A 24,416-nucleotide genomic window follows, 5' to 3' on the forward strand; every position below is an offset into this window, starting at 1 on the left:
ATGGTGGTTGAAGGGCATGGTAAAGCCGTGATGAAATGTAGAGGGTGGAGATTTCTCTCAAAGTAAAGAGAAAGAGGTATAGGGTTGAAGGGCCCAAGAGATCATGAAGCCTGATCAGCTCGCTCAGAACTGTGAAGTCAGTTAAAATAAAATAAACAATGAAGCTATGCAATGCTTTTTGTTTTCTGGTAGCAGAGACATGCTGACAAGCTGAAGCCCCATGGGCTGGTGCTCTACCTGGCCCGACAGGTAGAGATGCAGCAGTTGAACCTTGATTGTTTGTTTGTTTGAAATAAGTTCCTGCAGCGCAAAAAAACATGTATGCACATATATGTACAATGACATTTCAGTAATTTAGTTGTAGTTTAGTAATAAACTGCTCACCCAAAGCAAGAGTACAATTACTGCAGAAAACCAATACAAGCAATCAAGAAAGGTGTCCAAGAGTTTCAATTGAAGCAACTGGACTCATGGATTTTTTTCTGAAGACATTTTGACAGTCTTCAGAAATAAATCCACGAGTCCAGTTCCTTCAATTGAAACTCTTGGACATATCATGACCTGGATAAATGAGAGCATGCACAGACACAATCAAGAAAAGGTTTATACTGTTTCTGTGTTCTGGCAGATGTGCTGCAAGAAGAATGAAAATCGAGTCAGCATTCCTGAACTTGCAATACAATTAAATAGAGTAAATAAGATGAAACTTTATATGGAGTTCAACTTAATGAAAGTACAAAGAAGAGAACTGTTACATTAGAACCCTAAGCTGTTTGGGGGCATTTTTCCAGCTTGTTATCACCAGGAAAATATGTTTTGATGTTGATATTTCCAGGCCTTGAAAATAAGCACTGTGTCAACATCTGCTGTCATATGTGTTGCTGGGGATGGATTATAGACCCAGTACAATGTGGTTCATGTTTTGAATGGTGTTGTTTATCAACAGCTAACACCAACTAATGATTTCTATTGCCTAACCTTAATACCTATGACTAAATGAATATGATGGTTTGTTTGTTTTTGTACTCTCCACTGCAGAACAAATGAAAATAATTTGTGACTGCTGGTTGTCCAGTTATCTTTAATGGCTTGATAGATGCATTGCTTCTTAATGTTTTTACAGAGTCATATAAGTTAGTTCGAGCAAGGTTTGTAATTGAGACATGTAGAATAAAGTGGTGGTAACAACGTGTATTTTTACCTTTGGTGCATTTGGTTCTGTTAGTCTGCTTGTTTTCACTGAATGGTGTAAATTACGTTAAGATTGGGGGTTCTGAGGGTTGATTCAAGCCAGAGTAAGCAATAAACAACACAAAAAGCAACAAAATGAAAGTTAAAAAAATATTTGTGCTAATATATGCTAAGGAAAATTTCAATTCTTAGGTGGAGTGAGCACAAGAAATGTTTAAGCTATGTCAAATGCCTGTCATGCCTCTTTCTGTTCAGGCGTCCCTGCTGGTTTTCGCTGCCGATATCAGAGCTTGTTTTCCTGTCTTCAGCAGAAAACCGTCAAGTTTGTCTGTTGTACAGTGTGAGAAACAACCTCCACAGTGTGAGATAATTTATCACAGCAAACCGACAGTTTAATTTGGGTTTGTCAAACTTTCTTTATTAGCAGGGCGTTACGATGTGCCCTGCTAATAATCACCTGACAGGAAAAACAGAAATGTGTGGCTTACTGTCTCACTCCAAGTCCTCATCTGAGGCAACATTGTTTGTCCAAACAGCACAATTTAAAAACAGTATTTATTTTTAATAAAGTTAGCTTTACCTCATCTGGGTCCTCTCTGTCCTTCTTTGCACAAATTTATAACATTGTATGTAACAAGGTTATTTTTTGTGCAAAAGTGTCATGACCTGGGGACCCAATGACCCAAAGACCTAAAGACCTGGCACAACTAAGGTTTCCTGTCAGCATGTGCAGATACTTGTAAAGCCACCCTGCCCCTCAGTTCTGGAAAACCAGACAGTGAAAATATCGATTCTGGGTTAAACATCAACAGCTGAATAGAGTGCAGGGATCTGAAAAGACAGCATGACATAAGGGAATAAAAAAGAACTGCAGTTAGACAGAGAGAAGACGGCAGCGTATATTAAACAAAAGAGAGCGAGAGAGAAAAGGAAGGAGAGCAGAGGAGTCTACCATCCTTTGATGACCCTGGCCAAATGTAGGCCCAAGTTTTATCTCCGATGTCTGTCACCGTGGAGACAGCTCCTCACATCAGAACCAACCCAGGGGATCCAAATCTTATGCAGATGATGAGAGGAGAGAAATATATATAAAAAAGAGAGAGACAGAGACCAAGAGAGAGCCCCCTCCTTTCCCTCTTGATGGCAGGCCCGGGAATCAAAGTCAGAGGAAGAAGAAGGGAAGAAGGTGGGGAGAGGCAGGACAGCAAACCATTCATCTGTGGCTGCGAAAAGAAGCAGAGCTGATTGGTCAGCAGTTATCTTTATACTATGCACATCTACAGAGCCTGTGTGGCAACATTAAACAAAACAAACAAAATCAACAAAGCTCTAAGGTAGACACAGAGATTGTGTCGTCTGTAAGACACTGTCACCTGACAGACCTACCTGGTTAGGTGTGCCTTTGGAGACCTAAAATATAAAAAAGAGGTTGATATTTCCACACCATTGAAATGACTAGTGTGGTTGTATATTGTATATTGTGCTGTTTGTGTCGGTGTTTGCTGGATTTAGGTTTGGTAAATTACACAAATCTGCATAAGTATTGGCAGCTTTGGGTGTTTTAGGTGTGATGAATGCTAAGAAGTTTATTCTGTGAAATGTGATGGAAATATTTTACTAAATGGTACTTACATACTGCTTTTTTCTTTTTCTCAAAGATACTCAAAGTGCTTTACATTATTTTACATTTACATAATATAATACTGTAAGTGTGTTGCCTATGGAGACATTGGCATACAACCAATCAAACCACCAACTTTAAGATTAGTGGATGACCACTTTACATGAGCCACAGCCACCCATAAAATCCTCCATTTTGGACTGACAGATTAGATCACCAATCACCTGCAAAGTGGCCTTTTGAAAATATCAAGGTCACTGGATCCTATCATCTTTCAAGTAAAGTAGAGGAAATTGACTGTAACCGCCCCGAACCAAAACACGTGTACCGAACAATTCAGATTTTTTTCCTGAACCGTCCCACCCCTACATGAGATAGAATAGTATTTTATTAATTTCACAGTGGACATATAGCAGCAGGAATGTTGTAAGAGTAGCATACAGTAGCCTGTCTGTACAGAAGTTTGATAAAATAGTAGAAATATTTAACAAAAACTAACAACAGAAAAATTGTAAACATGATCTGAAATGACTGTTCTTGTCAATGGCAGTATGTCGTGGCTGTTGACTGTAGACATGGATTGGACTGTTTGAAGATTTAAAATGTCAACTGTCAAATTTCCTAGTGGTCAATTTATTTGTGATAGAATAGGGTTACAGTTCAGCAGGCAGTGTCTGATGGGATATATTCATCACTAGTGGGTAATTTCAATGTGCTTCTGTGCAGAGAAAGGAAGAAAGGAGATATGGTGCAAGAGGGTAGAGAAGGGTAAAGAGCTGTGAGAGATGTAGGAAGAGGAAAATAAAAACATAGAGCCTCAGAACCATTAAGAGGGATTTGCCAGTGAAATTATTGACAGATGGGTGAAAATGTGACATTAGAAGAGGTGTGCTGTGTTATTAAAGCACCATGGTGCTAAACATGGGTTCAGATGCTCCCTGATTGTGTCGTCATAGCAATAGATGAGTGGTGGGTGAAAGGAATCGGCATCATGTTTCTGATGCAAAAAGCCTAGGAGAAAGATTTGGTTTCATTCACTGACTATGCTGTGGAAAAAAATGGTTTTACCTGGCCTTGACTGTCTTTCTGCAGGATGATAGAAGAAAGATTTTATTGTAAACAAGAAGGGCAATTTAGCTCTTTACTAGACCTTTCCTGAAGGAGGTTCAAATGCTTCACTGAACTTTTTAATGATGATGGATGCTTTAGAAAATGTAAACTATGTCTTATATTTCCTGTAAGAGAAGATGCTGTTAACAGAGCACATTGAAAGTCCATTCAAAAGCATAATATAATGTTAACATATTTTTCAGACTCTTGAATGTTAGTCTGGTTCTGACTGAAAGATCTCTGCAATTATGGACATCCACTGAATTTTTAATAATAATATTTAGGTTCCCCCAGGCTTGTAGAAATAGAATGCTCTAAAAATAGCATTAAAGATCTCCAAGGAACTCATCAAAATAACAGTGATGCTTTAAAAAATATATTCCACTAAATATATTATATTTCCACTAAAATAGTATTTACATAAAAATGTTATTTTCTGTAAGAGAATGACCAAAGGACATGAATAAACATCTTGAGCTTGTAGCTACTACAAACATTAAGTGTGTCCTAACACATATACAGTAACATAACACTGTATGTTTTAATCCAATTATCATAACACACTGTTTCACTGTGTGCTATGTGATGAAGAATCTCACAGTCACAACACCATGTCTACTGCTTTGATCACCATTGTCTAATATACATCTAACATTTGTTGTCTTCCCCATTGATCAATCACACAACAGACATTGTGACTCAGTGATCAATGGGGAAGACAACAAATGTTGCTCTTTTGTTCACCTTATCCTGTCTTTGTAAGATGTCTTCCTATGTGTAAAAAACCAAGTCTCAACTTTTGATCAATAAATGATTCACATACTGCCCCCTTCACTGGGACTGTAATGAAATCACAGGACACTACTGTGAATAAAGTCAAATGGACAGCAAGAACAGGATGCCTAAACTAGGCCAAAATCAGTCACTAAGAGTTCAAAGGACTGCTGCTATACACAAGGACGTAGAGCGATCGGGCACAGAGTGAAGGGAAAACAAAGACTGTGGTAGAACAGTTCTTAGAAAACCTCTAAGTCCTAGTCCATCCTCTCTTTCTTGACTTGATGGAAAATGGCATGAGGCCAAGAGAAGAGGAGAAGGAATTGGGAAATGATAGCAGCATTGACCTCACATTACATTTCACAGAAGCAGAAAACACATAAGGCCAGGAAGTAAAGGGCCCAAAAAGAGGGTAAAGGTCAGTATTACGAAGTAACATACCGATGTATACTAAATAACTGAAGAACTGCACATAACTGTATGGCTGATGTGCAGCAATAACTTTTTGGCCTGAATCTATGAATCAGCTTTCTGTAACTGTGACAGTTCTATGCTAGTTTTATGTATAAGCACAATGATTCTGTCAAAACACATCTACCCAGAAACTACATTACCAGAAACATCTGATGAATGAGAGTGTGTTGCTTGAATGCACCAAACTGATAAAGAGAAACTACATAATTCATTTTTAAAAAATTGTTTGAGTGATTTGACTGAGGGCAGGACAGGATGCAGTGGTCAGCACTGCTGTTTCACAGCAAGAAGGTTCCTGGTTCCAGTGCCTCCAGCTTCCTTCCACATTTCAAAGATATGCATGTTGAGTTATTCGTTATAACTGAACACGGCTGTAGGTATAAGTGTAACTGGTTATCTGTCTCTATATTAGCCATGCGTTAGACTGGCGACCCCACCTCCTGCCCATTGACATATGGGTTGGGCTCAAATCCATGCAGCGTAATTGGATACTGCAGATTTAAAAATAATATTGCCACTACAAGCAAGCCATTAAGGGGTATATGAAATTAGTTTCCATGTGAATATTCAGCTCCAGAGGGAGTGATTAGTCCAACATGAGATGCTGTAAGAGCAAAACAACAAAAGCATGTGACTATATTGTGCGAAGGGACAAGAGAAAAAAAATTAGAGCAGGTGTACTCACCCAGGAGGTGGGCAGGCAGACAGGCATTTGACACCCATCTAACCACACGGGGCCTTGGAGGTTGTCAGCCGCTGCTGCATGCTGCATGAAAAGTCACAATTTCACACAGAGAAGATGGACTGCAGGTGATGTAGATGCTATTTTTACCCGAGGCCTCCCTCCAGGACTCACCAGACTCTCTCCTCTCTCCTGTAGAAGTCCAAGATGAGTTATCTACCAACTGAAAAGAAGATGCCTTCCGAACATTTTATAGCCAAAATGGAATCAAACTATAGCACTGCATGCTAGTTCTGAAGTTAAAAGGTCTTTCCAAATGGCTGAATCACAAGAGGAAGTATAAGATCCTTGGCACAAAAACTAAAAAAAACAATACAATACAAAACCAAGGAAAAGCAAGGAGATGTTGCCACATTTTCCCCCAAACATAATAAATGTCTAAACCTAATATTTTTAGTCTTGAACAAACACAGACATGGTCGTCTATCTAAACCAAGCATTTATTGCTCTCAAATATGACTTTTTATTTCAAATACAAAAGAAAGAGGTTTGTTGTTACTCGCTCTAAACTAGTGATTTTTTACTTTTATATTTTTTATATTCGAATTGACCAAATATAGCAATCTAATTCACAATACAGCAAAACAAATGTAACAGTGTAAATTGGGAAAGTCTCAGTTTTCATATACCTTGTTTGTTTGTGTGACTTAATATCACAGAGTTAGCAATAACCATGTGGCAAGTGGGTCGACATTGATATGAGAATTTTACTTTGATGAGTGATAATTGATTTGGATAGTGTTGAGGTTATGTTTGATGTGTGTAAATATGACTTATATGTGCTTGCAGTAGAGTTTCTCCTGTTTAATTTGATATGCAATTTGATTATGCAATTTGTTGGGTGCATGAAAAAGCCCCCAAACATGTGGGCTGTGGGGTTCAAAGGGATAATCTAACTAGGTTAAACTTTCTCTCTGCTAACATAAGTCCATCCATCAATGACGGGCTAATTAACATTAAACTAAAGTAGGAAAACTTTCCTTACTGTCTGCTAGTTTTATGACACAGTGAAAATGGAGAATGCCATCCATTAACCAGCCTCCCTCTTCACATAATACACACAGCCTGCCCAGTAACACAGACTTGACTAGCCCATGACTGGTTGTGGGTATGCTACATTTCAAATGTGTTTGTACTGAATTTTTTTTAAACCTGTACATATATTATAAAAATCAATTTCATTCAAATCAATGATCATTTTGATTAGTGTAGAACAAAAAAAAGTGTGGGCACCCCTGATCTAAGCCTAGTTTGGAATTCTTGTCATTTAAAAAAGTGTCCAAGCTGTAGCGCCATCCACATAGACACAATTCAATAAGGAGTAATAATCCATTTAGACATCCTACTGGTTGGTATGTGAAACATCACCCTGCATGTGACAAATGAACTTAAGCTACTACTTAAGCAGCTAAGCTCGGGAATGCTTTTACATTCAAAGAAAGGAACATGCCTACGTGCCTTACAATATTTAGGCATACAGCTGATCATCATATCTTTCACTGTAACATTTATTGATGGTGCTCAATATGCAGTCACTAACGTGATGGGACTTCCACCTACAGAATTTTCTCAGAATTTCACCACTAGGGGAAACTGTTAGCACTAAGAATCTTTGTGAATATGGCTCAAAGTGTCCATGTAGAGTTCATGCATACACACGCACACACACCAATGTAAGGGGTGTGAGAGACTTTGTTGTTTGTTCAACAGGAAGAGAAGAGAGGAGATATAAGCTGGGACATTTGTCTCCTTGGGTCTGGCTCCTGGGATTTCCCCCAGAGGACAGAACATATAATCAGAGTTTTTCCTGCCTAAAATACAAAAAGAGTCTCCGTGATAGGGGGGTGGGTGATATGAACTTGCATGCTGCTTGTCAATGCACTGGTAGCCTTGTGCATTACGAGCACTTTTCCAGCAGACTTCCTGACTAAAAAGCTGAAACTCATTGTTCTCTCCCCTACTTTTGTGCCTGCAGGGTGGAAAGGAGCCAGTCAGTCTGCCCACCATACACACTGCAGCTGGAGGACTGTCTGTCTGCCGAGCAGGTGCCCACCCCAGAACTAATCCAAGGCTACGTCAAAAAGGTAAGGGCTGGTTTACAAATGCTAAGTGGAGGAATTTGTCAGTTTGTGGCCAGCTAGGAATGCAGGGAGAAGGGAAACTGCATGAGGGATAAACGCAAAGAACACAGAGCAAGATGATTTTACCGTCAGCATCAGAAATTCAAAGCACAGCAAGTGAAAGAACAATTTGTCATGACTTTAACTCTGTAGCTCTGCTACCACAATTCAAATGGCTTCATTTAGCATGTCATCCTGTCTAAGACAGCAGAGAACACAATGGGAAGAAATATAAGGAAAAAAGAACAAATCAAACACTTTGAGATAAAAGTTGCAAATTGTTGAGTTGCAGGTTGCCTGAGCTTAGTTACACTTGAACCAAAAGAAAACTTAAAGGACAAACCGCACACATTTTCCTCGCACTATAATTATAATGCACCACCAGTGTTAACAAGTCTGATGCATTACAGTATTTCACATGGTAATACACAGATACAACAGGATCACACCTGATGTGGATTTGTGTAGTCCAAACTCGTGTCCAGTCTGAGGAGCAGCAACAACTGTTTGAGGTCCTCAGAAATGTCCTGTGATTATGTTGTTATACACTTCACATGTGAAGATTTCATGTTTTGAAGACATATCTGCATTTTCCCTAGTGGAGATCAATGCAGCCAGACAGACCCTCCTCTTCAGCAAGCGGGCAGTGCTGCATCATCACAATTTAACCTTCCTCCCTTATATATATATATTACCGACCAGGCAGTGGTCTTAGAGCTGTGCACCAAGACCTTTTTTTGTTCATTTTGCCCTTCAATTAGTCATGCAACCACAGTCCTGTAGGACCTCATTACTGTTGGTTATCATTTTAATCTATTGAGCTGTTACACGCCTGCTGGAGGAGGAGCAGGAGGATATGCTGGAAATCTATTAAAAGCGAAGTGGACACGGACGAGTGGTACAGAAATGAGCCTACCAAGTCTTTTTCTTTTTCTTTCTTTCAGGCTCCAGCCTTGAATTCTGCTCCTTCATTTCTCTATATACCTTCCTCTCATTTTCTCTTCTTCCTCTTCCTCACTGTTTCAGTCTGTCATTATCCCTTTAGCCTCTCTTTCTGTCATCTCCACCCTCGCTCTGTCTGCATTCTCAATCTCTTTCTCTGGTGTTTTCATCTTGACCTTCAGACATCTCCTCCTGGTGCCACTTTAATAACTTACAGGGGAAATAGGAAACGTGTTCTCAAGTCAAAATTGAAATGGGTTTTTCACTACAGGCTGTTGATATTCTTGTGGCAGTGTAAGGGATGCTCCTGCCAAAATATTTTTCATGGAGTTTGTGCTCTGCATCATTTCGATTAATGATGATAATAATGATAAATTAGGTGAATTTGACTTCAAAACATCATTTTCCTTACCTGAGGAGGTTCCTCCTGAGCTGGCATATCTGCTCATTTAAATTAGAAAGTTCAGAAGAATGCTAATGTTTAGTTATAACCTTCCATTTACTCTCTTCCAGAGAGGACATAACCCTTTAACGAACACTTGTATCTTCAGCCAAAGCTCCTACACACCCTGTTTTGGGTTCGATGGCTAGCTGATACATTAAGCTGATAATTGTCTTTTTGTTTTGTTTTGTTTTACAGTCAATTCTTCTTCAATATATACTGTATGGTGTTTTGGCCCTGTTTCTCTATGCACGTTTAAATATAGTATACTGAGTTGACACCTGTTCCTAATGCTGGTCTGGAAACAAGGCCATATTAAGATTAAGGATGGAACTACCAGTTCTTCTTTGTCAATAACGACAACAATAAGGGTACAAAAAAAAAATATTCATTGCAGCCACAATGTTCTGTCAGCTGTGGTGATTTTTAGAGAACCAGTTATTTCTCTGTCTCTGCCTGCCTGCATCAGAATGAAGTGAAAGACAACAGTCACTTTTCATCTTTAGCAGTTCCATTTCAACATATTGTTATGATAAATATGATGTGGAAGCACCCAGGGAGCGTTAAGCTGATATTAAACAATATAGCTGGAAACAATGTGATTGTTTTTCAATTTAATTTCATAGTGAATAGCCTGTGATTTGATTTTTTTTCCCTCAATGTGGCTCCAGATAGAGGCGGACACTGCTGCCTTGGCCTGAACGTGGGGTCAGAAATAGAGAATTGCATCATTATCTTTCCCTGGCAGTTATTGTTTCAATCTCACTCAGCAGGAGCACCCCAACATTGATATTAACAAATGACAACGAGAGACAGAAACATATCTGAATGATTTAATGCTTTTGTTCTAATGTTTTTTTTTTCTTGTCCCCTACAGCAGATACAGGATGCTGCAGACCAGGGAGGAATGTTCGTGGGATTTGTGCAGGAACCATATAGAGCCCCTAGGATCAGAGAACCAGACACCCCCTCCCTCTCTCTGCACTCCAGCCCCAGCTCCGTGCTTGGTTCCTTGGGCAGCCGTAGCCCCTCAAACATCTCATTCTCCAAAAACCATGCAAAGCCTACAGCTCAAGCTGATACCGTGGATAAAGAAGAAAGGAAGGTCAGAGAAGGAGTACCCATGGGGGGGGAGAGTCACTCTGGCGGCACCGAGGGAGGCAATCAGGACGAGGTCTCATCTGTAGCATCTCCACTGTTGAAGGGAGGTGTGGAGCTAAGTGAGGAGCTGACAGAAGAGGAGTCACCTTATCATGATAACAACAAAGACAGTGGCACAAAGGAGAGGTCCAGATACCTGCAGCGGAGGGGCGATGGTGAGTCTCTATGGTAACCAATATACACTAAAAAGGGATGTGTTAAGCAGGAACCATGTAAGTCAGGACAGTAAAACACATGTTGTTAAAGTATCTTATGTACGAGAGGAAACACATGTACAGAGGCTGTATTTGAAGCTTTCTTCTTTCACTAAAACACACAATGGTCCCATTTTTACAAACACTGTTCTGTCCACCACAGTAAACAGCACTGCACACACATTTGGAAAGGTTTTTCAAAAAAAAGTCTATATAAAATCATTAATGTAGCAAGGACATATTTTCCTAAAAAAGACTTTTTTTAAGTTTGTCTACATTGGTAGAGGTGGAGACAGATGTCTTAAAATCTGGACACATACCATTAAAAGTTTGGCTGTACATCACTTTTAATATTCAGGAAAATATGAATTCTAAATGTAATATATATTAAATGTTAAGTTAAGGTTAAATTGATTTCTTTAGTATTCTGTCATATTCTTTAGCCTTTTGCTTATTATTTGTCTGTCAATTCATTTAATCTGACAGACTTGTCAGACCTTGTCCCTGACAACTAATTGGAAAGCTTTCCAATTTGCTTACAAGGAATACTTGGCAGTTGATTGGCTGCACCTGTCACCATCTATCATGAGCTAACATCAAAAAATTAGAAACAAATCAAGGAGGAGAAACTAATCTGACAATTAGCAATTAGCAGTGGAGGAAACTATGGATGCTTATCCAGTTTGTTCAACTCTGTCTCAGTCACTGTAGAATTGACCCTTAAAAGGAAATTAGACAAATTGACTCAAAATAGGGGCAAACTCCAAACTCTTTCAAACTCAGTTCTTCAATCCAAGTGACATGAGACCTACCTAACAGCCATCTTCATCAAAAACATACATACCGAAACGAATGATAAAGGTTGAAAATTGAATTTTGTTGTTGCTGTAACTCAAAGTACACTGAATAATACTTAGGTTCAGGTTTCTGTGCCTTCATCAAACAACAGTTGACTGCTGGTCTCTGTTTCACTGTGGCTGTAAGTGAGAATGACTATAAATGCTAGCTTCTTGTATCACACTTTCACATACACTAATGATGTGTCGTTCGCGAACGATTCGTTAAATATGAACTAATCTTTTATATGACTCCGGAGTAATAAGTCATCTCATTCAGCAGGACAGGAAAGGAAATGAACAGTTCACGGCTCGTTCGTCTTCAGGTCCTCGTTCTTTTGTCACGTGACAGCTAAGCTGCTCAGGGTGTGGCAGCAAGCCCTACAGTTCATTCACGGATCGTTCATTCGTTCATTTGTCACAGGACAGGCAGCTCGGCCTACACAGTTCCGTTCTTGTTCATCGTTCATTTGTCATGTGACAGGCTGCATGGGCTGCACAGATTTGTTCATCGTTCACAGCTAACATAACACTAACATACACTTGAACTCCATGTCAGCCTACGGCTGGGCGATATAACAAATATACGTGATATATCGTGGCTTGTCCCCTGTGGGATATAAAAAATGACTATAACGTCAATACTCCAGTATACAGTACTTCATGCAGCTGTGTTTAGTCTCGGGCATCGAACTACATGTTTTTCCTCATTCTCTCTCATCTCCTCTCACAGAGAGATAGAACAAGCGCACTTACTTATGTACATCACGTGCTGTTGTACGTGCAACTGCATACGCCTGAAAGCACAAAGCAGCGGAGAGCTCAGGTAGCGGTAGCTGCAAAGCTACAACAACAAAACTGTGTTGTTTCCTAAAAACACGTTTTGAAAATGATTCACCCAATGTAGGCTGTGTCTCACTCTCGAAGAGGAGGAAATCCCCATTTTAACTGATAAAACTTGCAGACAGCATGCACAGTCTTCATACTTTGGTTTAATGTTAATCAGCCTGACATGGAAGGACGGACTTATATTAGCAGACAGCAGCTAGCTAGCTAGCTAACTAACGAGCCAGTGCACCAGCATTATGATTGAAGGACATTTTAAAAACACAGCAGCGAGCAGCATCCAGTCTACACTCTCAGTCCAGCATCAGGCTAGAGTTCTCTGTCTCTCAACACTCAGCTGTGTGTGTGGTTTGTTGTCATGGGCCAAAAACTCGTGTGTTGTTTAAAGAACTTGTATTAATGGTAAGAGCTCTCACTCGATTATTCACGCAACTACATACATCTTCAGACATCATTAAAGATCTTTGCAGCACCGTGAGGATAGATGATAGAAAGTTTGAAGGCCGCTGGCTTCTGGCTCTGATGCCGCAAAACTGAAGGGGTGAGCTCTTCTCTGCTGGCTGCCATGTTGTTGGACACAGGTGGAGGAGGGATGAACCCACTTTGAACTACGGGAGCACAGGGGGGTGTGTCTGCCATGGAAGTTAAAATCAATTTTCATCAAAACAAGTCTAAAGGGCAAATTCAAATGAATCTATAAAATCGATTTATCACCTAGACCTAGTTTAAAATCAGCATATATTAATGCAATATGAACCATAATACATATCAAGACATATCAAACTGGCAGTATTACATGCATCGAACTGTTAATTCAAGGCTAAGGCAAAATATTGAGATATACATTGTGTATCGTGAGATGGCCTAAAAATATCGGGATATTAGTAAAAGGCCATATCGCCCAGCCCTATGTCAGCCTTTAATCTTTAACTGGTGCCTGTTAACTCTTCTCTAAAGCCATACCTTTGGCTGCCTATCTATAAATAGCTTGGATCCCCCTTAAAACACATTGCAACTGCAGAGGTGTCATTTCCTCTGATTGCCTCAATGTTACACAACAATGAGCTGCCTTGGGATATAATCCTCACTATCCGTGACACAAAGAGAATCATCTCATTGCTGCAGTGCTTTCACACTCACACTTTAACTAATAAAGCAGGGAGCATTGTCAGCTATTTTACACACATTTGACTTGACTTAATCATGACATCCCCTTTTCTTCAGACGAGGTGTTGAAAGGACACATTTATATGTTGACTATTTGATTTACAAATGGAGACACAGAAGTTAAACCACCTTGTGTGTGTTAACTTGTATGTGTATGTATGTGCAGTGCAGTTAAGTTCAAAGCACCACATACAGTAGGGACTGGATAATAAAAGTACTCTTTGCTGTTTATATTTTTTGCTTTTGTCTGCATGTGTGGGCAGTAACACACACTTGGCATCACAGCAGATCACAGCCCACTGGTCCATCTGGGCCTTCCCACAGTGCATTTTGCAGGGCGATAACTCCCCACCGTCTCATCCTCTACCTCCCTTGGTTTTGTAGCTCTCTCTACCCCCAGCTTCATCCCCCTAAATCTCTGCAACAGTGCCAGCAGCACTAGTGGGGCAGCCAGAGCTGGGGTGCTTAAAGGGAGGGGGGCTGCAAAACTCCCATGTTCCTCTCTACTAATGCCCAGTCTACTGAGCAGGCCTTACAGTCTCTGCTGCTGCTGGCTTGCTCTTGCTAATCCTCAGATCTTGAGGTGAACACTGTGCAAGTGCTGGCAGTGAAGCCAGCAGAAAGACAGAGGATTATGGTAGGAGGAACACATCCACAAGACTGAAGATTTGTCTGCAAGACTCAAATGTTCCATTTGTTTTGAGGTTAAGGAATTGTGGGGTGTGCTTATTCATGGGAGTGACAGCTACCTGAAATACATAAAATGAAAATATAATAGATATGACTATGTCTGTCTAAACAGCAATATATTTGGCTGCTTCAAGTATGTGTCACATGAGGAAGAACACATGTGCAGTTTATCTATACATGCATGAATAGCAGAACCTGAGAGCAACAGTGGACAAAATAAAGTTGTAGTATAGTTTACCAAGTGTGCTTACTAGGTTACTACATTACAAGTTTGAAGTGAAACCTCATTTTTTCACCTTTTCATTACTATTTTTCTCTTTGCAAACAAAGTTAACCTAGATCAAATCCCATAACACTCCTCCATCTGTGCTGTGCCATAAATGAAGTGTCAAAAACAAAGAAATCTGAACCTTTTTGTCTTTACGACAAAAGTGCATCATCTCTCTTTTGTGGAAGAAAACAATACCTAAAGTAAACCAATCGTGTTTACTAAAGCACATACCACACTCTAAACCTTTATCATAATGTCTTTATCAGCTGCTTGGCTGCATCACTGAGATCAGTGTTATCTCTGCTCTGCTGGGATCAGTGTCAAGATTTCAGATTATAGGAACAGATGCTCAGATTATAGGAACAAACGCTTGAATGATGACATGTCATGTTGAAATGTTGCACGCTGCTGCAGATGCAAAGGTCTAACAACATTTATGTGCTCATTTTCACATTAGCTGCAAAAAGACTTTATTTAATAAATATACAAAACATTGATAGGGCCAGTTATTTTGCGTAACCATTCTGGCTTTGAAGTCTTGCTCTTGGTCCTAAGTCAAAAAGCAAACTATACTACAGGGCTCTAGAGTGCGACCATTTTGGTCGCAAATGCGACCTAATTTCTCAAAGGTGCAACCAAAAAATATCAGAGGTCGCACCGGTACGACCAGCTGTTAGAGGGAGATACATTCTCTGCAACTCTTAAAAGTCTCCCCGTGGTCCAACAACAGACACACATCAGGCTCATATCGTGGTCTAAACCAATCAGAGACTGTGAAGGGCGGGGCCCTGCGTGTGTGTGTGTGTGTGTGTGTGTGTGTGTGTGTGTGTATCTTTAAAAACGTGTCTGCTGCGGTCAGCCGAGACCGCAGGAAATCCAGAAGAAGAAGAACACGGACATATGCTGCGCAGAGCTGATGCTGTACGCTAAAGCTTGTTCCATACTCCACGAGAACAGAGAGATCTGTTCCCCGAGGTATCGGGAACAAGAACAAAGTTCGTTTCAGCCCGGACTTTTTGAAAAGCGTGTGCAAAACTCATACGGCCCTCTCACTGCACCGCGCAGCGCGCACACAGACAGACAGGTATTAAAGACGTTTCGCTGCAGAAACCGCAGTTCAGGTGAACATGCAGCAGAGGAGCAGGATTTGTTGCTACTATGCGGGTTTTGCTAATTTGCTGTTGACCTGAATGACTGACGATAACGAGCCGGCAAAGTTCGGGGAGGGGGCGTGACGTGCTCGTAGCATCATAACAGACTGAACAGCAGGTCTGACGGACAGTGCTATCTGACCTGTGTGGTTCATCCATGAAGGCTGATTCACTCTGACTGACAGCAGTCAGCTGGTTTTAAGGAGTTATAGAACATGGTTACATGACGAACGCCCATTTAAACAGTATTGTTATTATCCTGCTATAGTGGAGCATTGTCTGCCAGGATGATATCTGCATACAGCTAAAACTGTGACAGAATGAAGAGTCTGTCAGCTGGAGCTCAGCTTTAGAAAGAGAGGAGACAGAGAGGCAGAGAGGAAGAGAGGTGAGGAAGATGAGAGAAGAGATACTGTAGCTGCATTAGAAACGTGTTGAAGAAAACAAAATATATATCTCAATCACAACTATTAAATAAATAATGGTGTATATAATTTTAATCATTTTTAATTCACATTGGCAGATAGATAAGTGAGGAGCGACAGCCAGAAAATACAGAGAGAAAGCAAACAGGGAACTGAAGAGTGCTGTATGAACTTTAAATCTTCATTATGGATTTCTGACATGCAGACTTGTTGGCTAGTTTGTCCATAATTTGAATGAGTACTATCAGTACTTTATCGGTATTTAAAATACTTTTTATTCAACTGTGTTCATTATACAAGGTCCAAATTCATTTTAAGATGTTATGTGATTATTAAGCCTATTTATATGTACAAAATGTACTGATGCGTACAAAAATATACAGATTAAGTGTGATGCGGTGCACCTAATTTTTGTGCTGGTGCACCTAAGAAAAAAAGTTAGGCGCACCAGTGCAAAAAGTTAGTCTAGAGCCCTGTATACTGCAGTGCTGTTTCATTGGCAGCACAGAGCAATCATTTGCAGAAGAGAGATTAATGTTGTTTACTAAAGGAGTTTTGCAAAGATCAAAATGAAGGGAAATAACAAGACAGCTTTAAGATTATTAAGTTTATTATATCATGATGCTCTGCAGCATTGCATCTAACGCCAATCCCAACCAAGTTATTATAAAGTTTAAATTATAAAGTTATTGCAAGTATATACAGTGATGCTTTTTTTTAATCACAAATAATCAAATCTTTTTCACACATGTTTCTGAAGAATGTAAGATGAAGAATAAGTGATGAGCACCAGATGCTGGTCTTCCAATATTTTGGGGATATTTTTGAGACCAAACCTATTTTTAACTATTTTTTGGGCAGCAACTTAACTATTTTGCCAGAACAAAACTCACAGGTAATTACATAATAAAAGTAAAGAACAAAAAAATAAAATAAAAAATAATATTACCTTGAGTGTGGGTTTATATATTATCAACAATCATATGGATACCGAGGCATATATAGCTTGATACATCCTAACCAGTGTGAAGAATTACAAAAGTCAATCTTCTGATAAATAAGGGTATGTTTAGCTGTAAGATGGCAGTCAACAAACAAAGTAGTAGTTAACAAAAATGATCCAATTTTGCCTGGTTTCCTTTAATAAGCCAAGTACTTCCTAATTATTTGATTGTTTGACTTCTGTCTGTAACTTGTTAATTTCTCTCTGTAATGTACCTTGTTGAGCCTTTGCTTTTGTAGTCTCAAAGAGATAGCAATGATCTTACCCCTCATCACTACCTTCCCAAAGGGTAGAGGGGGAAACAGCTATTTAGTTTATTAAATCTTTCAGTATCTCTTGTTTAATGGCATTATCATTTAGCAAAGATACAGTCAATCTCCAATATTTAAACTGTTTACCAGATCCCATTCTTACCTTTAGGGTTACTGGTGCATGGTCTGTCTATAGTGATGGGTTAATATCTCTTGTTAGATATCACAAAACATATCTAGTCTAGAATAACTCCCATGCTCCTGGGACAAGTACAGTCTTTCTCCCTGGGATGTAGGTGGCACTATACATCCACTTAACTTAATTCACACATCATTACCTGAAGAGTAGAAAACCTTTTGGAGGGAGAGCCTACGTATACTGGGAGCCATGTTTTGTCTTTGTGTGCGGTTGAAGTCCCTTTCTGTTAATATAGTGCCTTCAGCCCTGACATCCGCCTTTGCCAGAGCCGTTATTCTAAAACCACAAATGACACAAAGACAAACACTGCAGTGGGCTTGTATTTGAACAGTGGTGATTATTCTGTCCCTCATGGGCATCAGCAGCATTAATTGTTGTTAGTGGGACACCTCTGGAAGGGGGGTTTGATGCCATTTCCTGCATTCTGGTGGGTTTTTAACAGCTTATTAAAGTAAATGCCTAACTTAATAACTATTTCAGAGACAGATTCAATGTGCAGGTTTTGTCAACCTAATGGTGGTACAACACTAACCGATTATTATAACAAAATAGGTTTATATCTATTACTATCTGCCATAATGCCATAATGTTTTTAACCACAAAAATGATATTTCTGCTTCACTGTTTCCGTGTGAGAAATGCCATGTGTGGTGTGTAAGCTTGTTGAAGTGCGTGTCTCACTCCTAATGTGTGAGACTTGAGAGCCCTGGTGTCGACAATCATGACAGCTCACTTTTATTTGGCAGAACTATTCATCAAACAAACACCAAAGTACCACAGTGTTCAAGTTTGACAAGGAGTTACAGTTTCTCCCTATAATGAATGTGAAACAGGGAAGATGGGTAGATGTTACTTAAGCGTTCTTTTGGATCTGTTGGTTTTCTTTTTCTCAAGACTAATAAATGATGGGATTTAAAGTATTTAGTGACCAGCTGTCACATCACTCAGACAAGCGAGACAAGGCATGGATACAAATGATTCATTCTTTCTGGGTGTCTACCGGACAGATGGACAGACAGGAAAACCAAAGTGACTGAGCCATCACTAGTGCTCCCATCACACCACCTCAATTGTGTGTGTGCGTGGGGAATGGGTGGGTGGCAGTGCCACACATTCTGCTCATCCATCTGATTCACTTGGGGAATGACAGTCTGACATTTGCATTGGAAAGAAAAGGGGAAATGTTACCAGGCTGGATCTGAATTGTTTTCTGCCCAATTCAAATCCTGCTCACATCTCTTTTGTGTTTTTGTTAAAGCAAAAAGCAAACATTTCACTCATACACATCCTAACAAACAAAACTGCGTTCTCTTTAATTTATTGTAATATGTGCAAGAGGCAGTGACATACGTATAACAGGCCAATTTCTAAACCCATTCCTTCAGAGGCTTTTAATATATTATTCAATGTTATTCTATAAATTCAGTCTACTACAATGAAATAGTCTCTTTTAAGTTCTACATCAGCAGTTACATCACCTCTGAAACAATTACAACAAACAAAAGGATTACTGTCAGCATGTATGTGATCACGTAGAAGTAGAAAATCACTTTCTACTTCCTGTAAATTCTGCAACTGCAAGGAGGAACTTTTGCTGATGTTGTGATACTATTTTTATTATATAGTGTTTTAAATGCATTTTTCAGCTGCCACAGACAATTACAAGATACCCCAAATTAAACATAAAACAATACACTGCTCTTTGAATGAACAATTTCATCTTCAATGCAGAGATCCTAGGCAGTAGGAAGTATGTAAGAATGAAGTTTTAGTGACTTGTCTTGAGGAATTTCCACTCAAGTTGGATCAGCCTGTAACATGATTATTTTGTTCTCAACGTATTCCACTATGTAATGAATGAAGATTTTCAACTGGAACATTTCATTCATTGACATCTAGGAGGTGTTGTTTTAGTGTTCCCTTTATTTTTTGAGCATGTATTTACCTTAGAGCTGAAGACTGATGTACTGTGTACTTTCTCCTTCCAAGTGTGTGTGTTCTGCGCACCTGAAGAAGCTCTTGCATTTCTCCACATTTATCATGCCCACTAAATTCTGACCAATCACATGATTGTTCTCGCACAACACCGAGAAATAAAATTCTGCCCAGACCATGTCGCGAGCAAGCTGTGAGAGCTACCAACAAGCGCTCTGAGAGCAAAATGACATCATTTTGTTTTTGGAGCGCCGGGAGCAAGAAGAAAATTCTCTGTTCTCGTGAAGTATGGAACAGCCCTAAGGCCTTCTCTGATTGGTTGTTTCTAAGGCCTACTGTGATTGGTTGTCAACAAGCCACCCCCCCTCTGATTATTTATTTCAATACCCTGCTCTGATTGGTTGTTAGTACGCCCCCCTCTGATTGGTTGTGTCAATGCCCTGCTCTGATTGGTTCTTAGAAAGTCTCACTTTGATGGATCGCTGGATGGATGGTGCAGTTATATGTGAATATGTGAATAGCGTGTACAGGAGGGGACTCAGGACACACCCTTGTGTGATGAAACGCCATGAATCTTCACAGACTGTGACCTGCCTGTCCAGACGTCCGATACCCAGTTGCACATAGATGTTTCATCCCAACAGTAGCAGTTTATTGGCTAGTGTCAGTGGAATGATGGTATTAAATGCAGAGCTAGAGTCCAGGAAGACAAATATTTTGCTATGCATTGTACTTTGTACATCTGTGTATGTGACAAATAAAATGTATGTAATGTATGTAAACTCTCTACATGAGTGAGAGCAGAGTGGATAACAGCTAATACTGCATCAGACCCAGACCCAGTTGCTCTTATATGCATACTGCTGTGGGTCCACAGTGATTTCAACTGAGTCCTTAATGTGGGCAAGAACTAGTTGTTCAAAGCACTTCATTATAATTAGGGCCACCATACGTCATTTATGCCTTCCACTGATCACTTTTTAGGCACTGGGAAAATACACTGCTCAAAAAATGACCCATAGAGGTCTGAATTTGGAACCATACTCAAAACGAAAGTGGAAAATCACATTACAGGCTGATCCAACTTGAGTGGAAATTCCTCAAGACAAGTCAGAATGAGGCTCAGTAGTGTGTGTGGCCTCCACATGCCTGTATGACCTCCCTACAACACCTGGGCATACTCCTGATCAGACGGCAGACCTGGATTAAAGCATCAGTCAGCTCCTGGACAGTTTGTGGTGCAACGTGGCATTGGTGGATGGAACGAGACATGATGTCCCAGATGTGCTCAATTGGATTCAGGTCTGGGGAATGGGCAGGCCAGTCCATAACATCAACGCCTTCATCATGCAGGACCTGCTGACACACTTTAGCCACATGAGGCCTAGCATTGTCATGCACCAGAAGGAACCCAGCATATGGTCTCACAATAGGTCTGAGGTCCTGGTACCTAATGGCACTCAGGGTACCTCTGGTATAGCACATGTGCCTCCAAAGGCTCCCCACACCATTACTGACCCACCACTAAACCGGTCATGCTGGAGGATGTTACAGGCAGCAGAACGTTCTCCACGGCGTCTCCAGACTCTAATTCGTGAAGAGCACAGGGCGCCAATGGTGAATCTGCCAATCTTGGTGTTCTCTGTTAAATACCAATAACCCTGCATGGTGTTGGGCTGTAAGCACAAGCCCCACTTGTGGACATCAGGCCCCCATACCATCCTCATGGAGTATGTTTTTGACAGTTTGATCAGAAACATGCATATTAGTGGCCTGCTGGAGGTCATGTTGCAGGGCTCTGGCAGTGCTCCTCCTGTTCCTCTTTGCACAAAGGAGGAGGTAGCGGTCCTGCTGCTGGGTTGTTGCCCTCCTACGGCCCCCTCCACGTCTCCTGGTGTACTGGCCTGTCTCCTGGTGTCTCCCCCATTCTCTGGACACTGTGCTGACAGACACAGCAAACCTTCTTGCCACAGCTCTCATTGATGTCCCACCCTGGGTGAGCTGCACTACCTGAACGACTTGTGTGGGTTGTAGACTCCGCCTCATGCTAGCACTGACAAAATGCAAAAGTGAGCAAAACATAATCTAGAAAGGATGAGAGCAGAGAAATGGTCTGTGGTCAGCACCTGCAGAACCTCTCCTTTATAGATGTTGTCTTGATAATTGCCTCTCATTTCCACCTGTTGTCTGTTCCATTTGCACAACAGCAGCTGAAATTGATTCACAATCAGTGTTGATCCTAAATGGACAGGTTGATTACACAAAAGTGGGATTGACTTGTAGTTACAATGTGTTGCTGAAGTGCTCCCTTTTTTTGAGCAGTGTAGTTGATGTCTTGAAACAGTTACCAAAGCTTGGGACAGAGAGGTGTTAAAGATGTGCATCAGCACCCCAGTGAGCTCTTGAGCACACTCTTTTAGAACCTGTCCTGGGATATGGTCAGGGCCTTCTGCTTTTCAAGGGTTTATCCACTGTTGCATACTCCTGACATTCACCGCCGAAACACTGAAAGTCAGCTCATCTGATGGGACAGTGAAACTGGTGCTGTGGGAGGAGTTGGATGAGGCATAACAAGTATTCAGAGCATTAGGTAGTGATGAGGGCAATTAGCCTCCATCCTTGTGTACTCTTTTGTGCTCTTGATACCCTTCCACATGCTTCAAGGGTCATATATAATACTCATTATCAATACACTTGGTAGTTTGAAAGTTTGTGGGTCCATCTTTCCACCTGTAGCTTTGTAGGTAACAGAATCAGGATCTCAGAGTTGTCCTTTGCTGAACTTTGACCTCCAACATCAGCCAAAGAATAAACTGACTTTGAAATACAATGGTTAATCCATACACAGAGTGCATTGCATTACTGTTTCTATTATGTTATGTTTGTAACTACCAAACATAAGCAGGAGATTAGTTGCCAACCCTAATCATCAGCAGAGTTTGTAGTTACAGAACTTCTAGATCAAGCTTGTGGAAAAATACAATTTCGGTCTCTTATTTGCAGAGGTGGGTAGAGTAGCCAATTTGTTTACTCAAGTAAGAGTATAGTTACCGGTACTTCAAAATAATTTTACTCAAGTAAAAGTAAAAAGTAGACCTCCAAATATGTACGAGTAAGAGTAAAAACGAACTGGGTGGAAAAAACTCAAGTACTGAGTAAATGCTTCAGTAACATCATATTTATTCCTTGTATTGATTTATGGTAATCAGACAGAAGTAAAATAAATAAAATGTGCAAATTCTTGTTTTTGCCAGCAGAATGGTTGTTTTGTAGGCAAGGATCTTCTTTTCCTGTGAGACTCAATTAGGTTTTCTGTGTGTACTTCTTTAGGTAGTTGGGGTGAACTCTCTGTAGAAAGAAAAATATCAATGAGATTTTAAAGTGTGAAAACATTAAGATATTAATATATTATATATTTATATGGCTGTTAAAGTGTGTTGTTGCCCTTTTATTATAAGTATGACAAAGTGAAAGATAATGTATATTTGGTGTTGAATCTATAGATTTGTACAGGTAAAGGTTTAACTTACAGCCTAACATTTTCTAGTCATTGAATAATATTATTTAAATGAACAATATAGCATTTAAACGTTGGGGACTATGTGCAGTATGTCCAGTTTAATATTCCTAAATTTCTGTGTCAGTGCCACTCTATATATATAATATTTGCTTCTGTGGCTGATAAAACAAGTCCTTCTAAAGTTTAAATAATATGATGCAATTTCCTCCTCATTACAAACTGAATACTGTTAAAAAATCTACAGCAGAACAACCAAAACTCTCAAGGTTTTCTTCCATCCATTTCTAACTTCAGGCAGCTGATGGCAAGACCTGCTTTCTGAGAGAGCCAAATAACACTGGATGGTGTTCAATGCACAGCAGTAGGTTACTGAAGGGACAATAAAGCATGGGACTAATCAGTATTTGCTTTGTTTCACAGGAGTGGAGTTGCTGGCTTTGTACAACCACCCAATGGTGCGAGAGGGCCAGATGAAATACTACACTGTCAAGGTGCCTCTGCAGGTTCAAAACTGTGATGAGGGGGTCAAAGGTGTGGAGGCCAACTGGTTGGATCACATGACCCAGCACTTTAACAACGGAGCTTCACTGGTTGATGGATACTTCCACCTTGGCAATGTGAATGGTAAGCCATTTTGGCACTCATGGCACTTTATTTCTGGTCATAGTGAGTTGATATTACATCTAAAAAGCAAAAGCAATTGATTTTTAGTGCAGCTAACACTAATATGGTGATGAAGTTTGTACCGTAGTACCTGCTTGACATGCATTATAGATGGAGTGGCCCATATGATAGCAGTGACCAAAAAACAACTCGTGTTTTTGTTCCTAAACCATTAAAATAGGTATCCAAATGTGATAAAAATGTAAACAATATTACAGCAGGAAATAGCCTGTTTACAAGTCCCACAATGGGGAATTTGCACCTAGAAACTAATTGTTTAACTTCAAATGAAAATCAATACTTTTCATTGATTTTTTTGGAGTTCTGTCAACAAACTACATTGTATTGGTATTTTTCACTAACTCAATACACTGTAGTATCAGTGTCAATGCTTAAATCAGGTTTTTAATTGATTACCCTTACCTGTAAATGCAAAATATGCTTCTTATTATTAAGGGGTTTTTAAATGTTATTAAGGTCAGTGGAGGAAACACCCCATTTGAAAAATTTTCACTAATAGGAGGACTGGATGACATACATGATGATGGACAATGCATTTGAACCCTTGTCATGTAGCTACACTGGACCCTGATTCAAGCAATGGACAAAAACACAACTGGCATTACAGAGGCCAAACAAGATGGCTTCTGTCCTTTAAACAGTTAAGCTGGGGCCTACCTTGTTT

The 24,416-nt window shown here is 40.0% G+C and overlaps 1 protein-coding gene across 1 annotated transcript in view; it reads left to right on the forward strand.

The window, feature by feature from the left end:
• rftn1b (raftlin, lipid raft linker 1b) overlaps positions 1-24,416 on the forward strand; it is an 85,718-nt gene that overhangs the window by 35,898 nt on the left and 25,404 nt on the right. Inside the window, exons 4-6 of the mRNA XM_028425385.1 lie at positions 7,891-7,999; positions 10,297-10,735; positions 23,489-23,692. Of these exons, the coding sequence (XP_028281186.1) occupies positions 7,891-7,999; positions 10,297-10,735; positions 23,489-23,692 (752 nt within the window). The remainder of the gene's footprint in view (positions 1-7,890; positions 8,000-10,296; positions 10,736-23,488; positions 23,693-24,416) is intronic.

This window comes from Parambassis ranga, chromosome 16 (genome assembly GCF_900634625.1).
Source record: "Parambassis ranga chromosome 16, fParRan2.1, whole genome shotgun sequence".
Taxonomy (NCBI): Eukaryota; Metazoa; Chordata; class Actinopteri; family Ambassidae; genus Parambassis; species Parambassis ranga.